We start from the raw sequence: 10,000 nt of genomic DNA, 5'->3' as shown, positions 1-10,000 counted from the left end.
CAGATGTGTATGAAGAATGATTATGACTAAATGACAGGACTAGATAGAAATGAAGATAGAAATGTATATTTCATTTACATATTATATTAACATGTAGATGGATAAATAGATAGATAGATGAATGAATAGTGATAAGAAGGTAAGTATATGAATGGATAAATAAATAGATAGATAGATAGATATATAGATAGATAGATAGATAGATAGATAGATAGATAGATAGATAGATAGATAGATAGATAGATAGATAGATAGATAGACAGATAGATGAAAATGATTTTGACTTTCATAATAAAGATAATAATAATAATAATAATAATGATAATAATAATAATAATAATAATAATAATAATAATAATAATAATAATAATAATAATAATAATAATAATAATAATAATAATAATAATAATACTGGTAATGATTATAGAAATAAATAGATAGATAGATATGTAGATAGATAGATAGATAGATAGAGAGAGAGATAGATGGATATATATGTATATATATTATATATATATATATATATATATATATATATATATATATACATATATATATAAATATATATATATATATATATATATATAATATATATATATATATATATATATATAATATATATATATATATATATATATATATATATATATATATATATAAGTTTGCGTGTGAGAAACAATTAGAGGGAATTGTTGATAGAGAGAAATAGAGAGAGAAAAAGAGAGATAGAGAGAGAGAGAGAGAGAGAGAGAGAGAGAGAGAGAGAGAGAGAGAGAGAGAGAGAGAGAGATAGAAAGAAAGAAAGAAAAAAAGAAAGAAAGAGAGAGAGACGGACAGAGAGAGATGGAGAGAGCGAGCGAGCGAGAGAGAGAGAGAGAGAGAGAGAGAGAGAGAGAGAGAGAGAGAGAGAGAGAGAGAATCAGTGTACATGACTGATTTCAGGACATACAAATGATAGGCTGATAATGTCCATAATATAATCAGTGTTGATCCAAAAAATCCGTTCTTGTTTGGAAGAAGTTTTTTTTGTCGCTGTCACTTCGGTGAATGGTTGGTAATGAACGGATAATAATGGCCTCTCTCCCTGGGAGTCAGAATCCCATTAACGCTTTAACGGTCAGACTCCTCGTTTTTATCAGATCATCATTTCATCCCGTTGTTTTAGTCATTACATAGAGAAATTAGGAGCAGGAAAAAATATACAAAATATGGAAAAATACAAGAAGAAAATAGCTGTCCCCAAAAACGTGTCTTTTCCGAATAATACTGACTTTTTTTTATTCTTGTGATTTCAGGCACTGTTTTATACGCACTTTTTCAGATCTTTTGTTGTAACAATTTGATATTGAATCTGAGCTTTTATATATCGCAATACCCACTTTTGTGCTCAAAGCGCTTTAAAAGGGGTGAGACGTTCTAAGCCAAGAGTAAGTAACACTTTAACATAATATAATGTGACAAAGCATGAACGCCTCAAAATTTTGGTGGAGCTAGAATACAGAGCACCAGTTCATGTCACCCAGTGATGTTCCACGAGCGCTTTACTGATATGAACGAGAATACTAATAACCCGAGCACATCTCAAGCAGTTATATAGAACAATATCCACTAAACATGCTCAAAGCGTCCTTAGCTAACAGCAACACTTAACATGTAGGACGAGACATGGCGCCTATCATGCGATATCAATTATTTTTTTCGACAAAGACAAGGCTGTTACCGCCCAGATACTCGTTTTACACCTGAGTAAGATGAGAAATGTGAGTAAAGCGCCTTTTCCAAGGAGCCAACTATCAGCAGCTCAGAACGGGACTCGAACTCTTGACCTTTTGATCCGAAGGGGAGTTTTATACCACTAGACCACATAATCGCACTGAATATTGTATATTATACTACTATATTTATGTTTTTATCTATTTTTGAGTAATATACGTGTAAAAGGAATAAAGACAACGTTTGCGTCAATATTACCAAGCTTCATAAACCAATCAATCAAGTGAATAATTTGTTTGATTTCTCTCGCCAGAATGCATCAGCCCAAATAACTCAAGGGTCAAGAGGTCAAGCAAGAATGATGGTGAGATGTTTGTCCACGTTAGCAACATAAATTAATTAATATATCTTTTTCTGTAGTTTGATGGTGGCCAGTCATAATACAAGAGATTATGTATCGTTCTACTACTCGTAGATGCTGACAACTTGTTTTGCTTTTTTAACAAAATTTTGATGTTCCATGTGACCCATAAAAATGGAAACTCAAAGAAGAGACCTTCGTCGAATTTATTTTTCTTTGGGGGTGGTTGATTAGTGGGGGGGGGGGGGGGGGGGGGGTTCGTTCACTTGTTAATCATGTCAATATTTCAGAAGTTGTTTGAGGGTTTGAACGATCACTCCACTGAGGTTTGAATGGCGATCTTTTATTATTATCTTTGCAATGATCCGTGTGTCGAAACCATTGTTGACCATTTCCTACTGGTTGACTTTGTCGGAATAGCATCTTTGTCACGTGTGTCGGGGTTCAAGTGTTTAGCAAATAAGTCTTTGAAGTTTTTCTTATTTTTTTCTTTTCTTTTATTGATTTTGTTTCAGGATATGCGCTTACCTCGAAAACGCGCGCTCGTATACCAAATTGTTTAATTTCTCTTTTCTTCCTTGCATTTGGCATTTAACATGATTGTTTATATTTCACATTAATCTGGATACATCAGCAACATTAGTCCAAATTTGGTGCAAATTAAGTTGACAAACACCGGAACTATTAGCTGATCTTTGGGTTTACATTTTTATTTTTGGGTCTGTGAGTAGGTCTAAGTAATTACACGTGGATATAGATGAATTAGAAAAGATAATGGTCATCCGGACAAAATTTCTTTAAAACGAGACTTCTTTGTTCCCTTGTGTATAATAACGTGTGACCGGTAAATTAGTAAATTGGGGGTCATCTTAATTCTTCAATTTATGAGGTGATAAATCAGAGCCAAATCAAAATATACTGTGGACCAATGTGCACATAATATTATTTCAGGTCTGCCTTTCAATCGGATGAATCAGTCTTTTTTTTAAAACAAAGAAGTAATAATGTAGAGACTTAAAATAAAATGTTATGTTCAAAGATCCATTTGATGATGATGATGATGATGATGATGATGATGATGATGATGATGATGATGATGATGATGATGATGATGGTGGTGGTGGTGGTGATAGTAGTGGTTTTGTTGGTTTTTAATTTCTTATATAACCCCATCTAAACGTCAACGATTCAATAGGTAACAAAATCCCTATGAATGACCTCAAGAACTGTGGAACTGTACAAAGCTGTATTAGGTATGTCAACGCAACTTGATCTTTAATCAATAAACTGACGTACTCTGGATAAACTCGCATAACTTAAACATTTGGGCAGAATACTCGTCCTTCAAATATCCGTCGGTTGTAATGACCCTCATCTTGGAAAAAAACTTTCAAACCTGGGACCTCGCGAAAATTCGGGTTTGATAGTCTTAGCCGAGATGAGGGCCTATTACATCGTTTGATATTTGAAGGAAGAGTTTTCTAGTTACATTTTAAAATACGAGACCCTACAGAGTACGGCAGTTAACTGATTTCAAATTGACGCTTATTTTAATATATTAATTTATCTGACTGGGGGGGAGGGGGGGGGGGGGGTGGTCCCGATAGCTCAATTGATAGAGCACTCTCTTCACACGCAAGGGACCGAAGTCGATCCCGGATACAGTCAAGATATGACCCCCCCCCCCCCCCCCCCCCTGTCCACCCAGCAGTGATAGACTAACGCCCTGTCAAAAAGGTAGCAAACGGCTCTAAAGGACTACATTTAAAAAAAAATCTGACTGGTGTGATTTGTGTGTGTGTGTGTGTGTGTGTGTGTGTGTGTGTGTATGTGCGTGTGCTTGTGATGGGAGAATACGAACGTGTATGAGAGTGTAAAAGAATGAGAATGCTGAGAGAGAAATAAAAAAGAGTGTGAGAGAGAGAAGGCGGGGGGGGGGGGGGGAAGAGAGAGAGAGGGAGAGAGAGAGAAGGGGGGGGGGGTAAGAGAGGGAGAAAGAGAGCGAGAGAGAGAGAGATGGGGAGAGAGAGAGAAGGGGGGAGAGAGAGAGAGAGAGGGAGAGAGAGAGAGAGAGAGAGAGAGAGAGAGAGAGAGAGAGATTGAGAAAGAAAAAAGGGGAGAAATGTTCTTCTACATCCTAACGAACTGCTTGTCTCAAATCTCAATAGTTTTCTTTTTAGATTTGTGTATTTTGTGATTGCGTTTCTTTCTGGACTCAATGGCCTTATAATGATTTGATTGTTCAGTATTTGTATAAGTATCTAGTTCTTTTTGAGTTGTTTATACATAGATAGTATGCGCTTGGCTAAGAAACTCCCAACATTGCCATCCTGACCAACACATAAAACTATGTGTAACCTTAAACATGCATAGTCTGGTTAAAACAGTTTTTACTGAGAATTATTCATAAACGCGGAAGGCAAAAAAAAAAAAACAATAAAAAAGACCCGAGTGACGTCAACGTCATTCTATCTATATTTTCGTTGTATACCTACGCTTTGGTCCAAGTAAACCGACTTCTTCCTCTGCTGAACTTTTGAGCAATATTTTCAAATTTAACCACAGCTCTTCAGTTGTTTTAAAGCTGGTACGGGTACATTTTCTAAAAATGTTGACCTCTACAACTTTTTGGATATTATATATATATATATATATATATATATATATATATATATATATATATATATATATATATATATATATATATGTATTATGGCAACTTTCCATGCAGGTTTGGGACGAAAGACTGTCGGCACTTGGAATGTGAATACCTCTTGACATACAAAATCGTGAACCACACGATCTTACATTTGGAGATCAGCGGAAAGACGAATGGATGGGTGGCTTTGGGATTGTCCTCGGACAACAAAATGGTGGGACCATTGTGGTGGTATTTCAACAACATTAACAACAAAAGCAGCATCAACAACAACAACAACAACAACAACAGCATCAACAACAACAACAACAACAACAACTACTACTACTACTACTACTACTACTACTACTACTACTACTACTACTACTACTACTACTACTACTACTGCTACTACAACTACTACTGATATTACTATTTACAACAATTACTACTACTACTACTACTACTACTACTACTACTACTACTACTACTACTAATACTACTACTACTACTATTACTGCTATTACTACTACCACTACTACTATTATTATTACTACTACTACTGCTTCTACTACTTTTACTATTACTGCTACTACTATTACCACTAGTACTACTACTACTACTACTACTACTACTACTACTACTACTACTACTACTACTACTACTACAACTACTACTACTACTACTACTACTACTACTACTACTACTACTACTACTACCAACACAAATACTACTACTACTACTACTACTACTACTACTACTACTACTACTACTACCACTACCACTACTACTACTACTACTACTACTACTACTACTACTACTACTACTACTACAACTGCTACCACTACTACCCATGCTGTTGCTGCTGCATAAATGAAATTCTAACATTTACATTAAAATATAAAATTCATTTATTACCCGTTAACCATATGAAACCAGGAGTTTATTCCATACTGCAAAAAGTTATCTGTAATTTATCAGTTTTTATTCTTGGCTTTTTGTAACGTCCGTCCATCACTGCGTTAACTATTTAACAATCCCGAAGTGCGAAAATGTGTTACTTTGTCGATTTATACAATCATTGTCACCCAACCTATCATTGAGCTCTCTAAACATCGCCTTAGGAACCAGAGGCAATGGTTCGTATTCTTTGTTAAAGTTACTTGACCTATCTTCTGCATTTATACCATTGATCATTATGTTCTTCACAAACGTCTTGAAATTACATATGGCGCGCTGGTTCAGCGCTTGATTGTTTCAGTTCATATGTGGCTAATCATGGACAAACAATTATAGTGGATGAAATAGATCTGATGAAATTGCTCTTGATTGAGGAGTTCTAGAGGGTTCAGTACTTGGGCCGGTTCTTTATGAATTATGAGGTGTTGGTGCAATTCTGCCAGACCTCTGTGTCATGACCTGTACTGGCTGCCTGTTGAGAAAATGATTGAATATAAAGCTTGCGTATACGCTTACTGTTACCTTGGAAGAACCGCCTCTTCATACATTTCGGAACTGCTTTAAAGATATGCTAAACCCCGTCCCTCTCGTTCGGCCAGTGATTCCAAAGAACTAGCTCTTCCTCACATACATCACATACGTACAAACGCTGGAATGATCATCTTTTCTAATTTTGGTGTTCAGTGAGGAGAGCCTTGGAGGCAATCGTGAAAAAGAGTCTTTGCCTATTTTAATCGCCCGCTTAAGAACTGTTATGATTGTTGTAGATGTGGTATGAGAAGTGAATAGTTATGTGCATCTTATAATCAAGTAGTGGCGATCGCGCAATATTTGGGGAGAAATAAAGGCTATTACGAATGGGCACTCATCTGTTTTAATTATCATACTATGTACTGTATAATAGAAATTAACACCAATAGACAGGAATCTGTTCAGCCATCAACAATAAAATCGGTCCGGTAATAAAGAATGTTGGTTTGCGCAAATGAATCTGCAACAGGGTGGCCAGATTTCGATTCCCAAGGCCAAGGTCAAATTATGGACGGATAATTCTGCTTTAACGGATATTCTAAATAACCATTTGATTCAACGGGTGATAAAATTACCCTTGATTTAAGAATGATTTGCAAGTTTCTCGTATATCAATTTGTAAAACTATTTTTATGATTTTCAGATTTACCAGTAGGCCAGTTAATTGCTCGTTGACAAAAATGTAACATAGACTGTGCGGAACGATGTTAATCCTCGGCCCAATATTTATTTGTAATGGAAAAATATAGATGCAATTTGTAATTGAAGCACTAAGAGTCTGATGCCTCGGATCATCTTTTCTAAATCGAATGGAACATTACCCTTGAGTCCTTACTTTTTAAAAAATAATATTATATGAAGTATTGAGAAATGTATTGAAGATGGATTATAACTAAACATACTTATATAGATATACAAAATATTGTGTATCCCCCCCCCCCCCTCTTACCCAGGGCGGTGATGATGTCATCGCCTGCAAACTACGGAGTGTGATGAGTGACGAGCTGTTGGCTTTATCCATGGCCACAAAGGTGGCGCATTCCAAGCCACAAGCACACAAATTCAACGAACTCAATCTGGTGAATTTTAAGAAGGAAGGCGAGTTTATCTACTGTAAAATGACACGAATGCTCGGCAATGGTCACCCCACCGTGGATCTCACCAACAATTGGTTCCAGTTCTATGCCAGAGGGGACATCGATAGAAGTAAGCTACCAGATTACACAATAATATAATATTATATATATATATATATATATATATATATATATATATATATATATATATACACACACACATATGTGTGTGCGTGTGTGTGTGTGTGTGTGTGTGTTGGTGGGTACTTGAAGATACGAGCGTCTTGACGAAATACAATGCGAGTGTCCTTATTTATTTTGTTTGATAAATATATATTTGAAAAATCTCCTTAACGATGTAATGATATGTAACTCTCCCTAACCAAAAGGCACTGCGCTTGAACAAGTTAAGTAGATATTGCGCTGTTTAAATGCTTAAAAATGTTCAGGCCATAATGAATTTAGAAATGTGACCCCCCCCCCCCCCACGTTTGAGAGTCTTTACCAAAAATGAGGGTCGTTTAATCAATAGATCTGTGAAGGACGAGTTTTCTGGCCAAATTTTTAAATATAGTCTTCCATTGTCCAGTAGTTAACTGGATAACCCTCTCCTTACCAACTATATGAAAATCGTCACATTCGGATACAACCAACATTTTTTCTATTCAGATTTCTTTTGTACGTCATATAATTTAAAGAAAATGAACAGTGTGTTGTAGAGCATGTCATGCTAAAGAAATTATGCTTAGGAATAACTTTACTGCTATTGTTTTTGAGTGAGAAAAAATATGTTTTGTGTTATTTGGGTGTGATGTTTTGGGGAAAATCCTTAAACTGGCTGGTAAGGATAGAGTTGAATAGTTAATCTTAACATTTTTATTTTTGGTTCTTGACTCGCGTGTCTGAAGTACACCCTGACACCCGAAGATCAACAGGGTAATTTCTCTCCCTTGAGTAGTCTTGTATTACCCACCAAACATTATCACATTTCACGTCTCTCTGATGTTTATCCAAGAACGGTGTTTTGTAAGCTGGATTTGACAGTAATCAAGATATGGTTTGTGTCTGGCTATTTTCAGTTTTGTGACCTAGTGATCGGACACTATGTCTGTGACCTGAAGGTCAATTGTTTGAATCCGGCTGTGGGCGACACACATTTGATTCCTTTGAAAAGATTTTATATCATATCACTAACCAAACTCATTTGTAAATTGACTACCTGACCTAAATTAGGTTGTCTCTGTTGAAAAAAAATGATGTTGTTGCTATGCCTTTAGGTAAAATAATCACAAATTCTTTCCGTCAAAACAGTCGTAGCCAACTCACAGAACTATGCGTAACTTTTTTTTTTAATATTCGAAAGAATTGAATTCATAAGAACTAGTCAACTCTGTTGGTTTTAAAATGATAACGGAAAGCTGAATGACATCAGATCCTTCACTTTATAGCGCCTTACATGTTGGATGTTTCGTTCCGTATGCTCAGTGCTTAGTGCTGCTGTTGGATTGTGACTCCTTGTCTGATGACAATGAACGCACATAACGTTTTAATTGAATCGATTTTGCCCTATGCATAAGCTAACGTTTTAATTGAGTGGAATTGCGCATGCAAAATTTAACGGTTTATTGAATAAATATTGCGCTATGCAGAAGCTAATGTTTTAATTGAATAAATATTGTACTACGGGCACACAAACGTTTTAATTGTATGGATAATGTAATTTGCAAAAGCTCATGTCTTAATTGAATGGATATTGCGCTATGCGGAAGTTTACGTTTTAATTAAATATATGTTGCACGATGCAGATGGTAACATTTGAATTGAATGGATAATGTGCCATGAAGAGGCTTACGTCTGAATTAAATGAGTAGTGTCCCTGTGCTATGCAAAAGTTAGTGTTTTAATTGAATGGCTGTTTTGCTATGCAGAAACTAAGGTCTAAATTAAATTGAATGGATATTGTGTTTTACAGAAACCAACGTTTTTATTGAATGGATATTGTGCTATTCAGAAACATACCTTTTAATTGCCTGGATATTGTGCTATGCAGTAATTAACGTCTTAAGTCTGTTCCATGAGCAAAGCGGAGGGACGGGGTGATAAAGAAATAGCTTTTATGAAGGGAGCTATTCATATAATAATCTAAGTGTAATTGTATTCAATCTCAGAAGTTGAATAATATATATATATATATATATATATATATATATATATATATATATATATATATATATATATATATATATATATATATATATATATATGTATATATATATAAGAAAAATTACAATTAATATTTTTTAATCATTCCCGCCATAAAAGAGTTATTGGATTATTTACCTAATTACCATTGATCACTAACCATCCACTTTCAATCTTCTCGCATCCTACGAAATGGCCATCAGAGTTTTTCGAGAGAGGGAAAACGACAACGTGCTTATGACAATAAACTGTTTTCATGCATATCTGTTTAAAAATGTGTGGCGTGTCATTAATAATTTGATTCTATTTCATAATTTCCCAGATGGATTCATGTTGAAGCACACCAAGACACCGCCCACCTCTCTGGAGACCATCACGATGCTTCGTCCTATGTTGATAAGCAGTATCAGATACGACAAGCTTTCAAACTCAGCTGGCCCCTTGGTTATGAATTTCACAACTGGAATATTATTGATATTCTCGACTGCAGTCAGGATAATTTTCAAAATAACTTAGTCA

General features: G+C 35.3%; 1 protein-coding gene across 3 annotated transcripts in view; it reads left to right on the top strand.

Annotated features, from left to right (window-relative positions):
• Positions 1 to 10,000, top strand: part of LOC144965667 (uncharacterized) — a 61,249-nt gene that overhangs the window by 49,011 nt on the left and 2,238 nt on the right. For all 3 annotated transcript variants that reach the window (XM_078901244.1, XM_078901245.1, XM_078901246.1), the window contains exons 5-9: positions 2,027 to 2,077; positions 3,270 to 3,327; positions 4,806 to 4,947; positions 7,157 to 7,409; positions 9,804 to 10,000. The exon at positions 9,804 to 10,000 is cut by the window's right edge and continues 2,238 nt beyond it. In XM_078901244.1, the coding sequence (XP_078757370.1) occupies positions 2,027 to 2,077; positions 3,270 to 3,327; positions 4,806 to 4,947; positions 7,157 to 7,409; positions 9,804 to 9,997 (698 nt within the window). In that variant the 3' untranslated portion in view covers positions 9,998 to 10,000. The remainder of the gene's footprint in view (positions 1 to 2,026; positions 2,078 to 3,269; positions 3,328 to 4,805; positions 4,948 to 7,156; positions 7,410 to 9,803) is intronic.

This window comes from Berghia stephanieae, chromosome 2 (genome assembly GCF_034508935.2).
Source record: "Berghia stephanieae isolate SIO BIC M18660-M18661 chromosome 2, UCSD_Bste_1.3, whole genome shotgun sequence".
NCBI lineage: Eukaryota > Metazoa > Mollusca > Gastropoda > Nudibranchia > Aeolidiidae > Berghia > Berghia stephanieae.
This window is presented reverse-complemented; position numbering and strand designations above follow the sequence as displayed.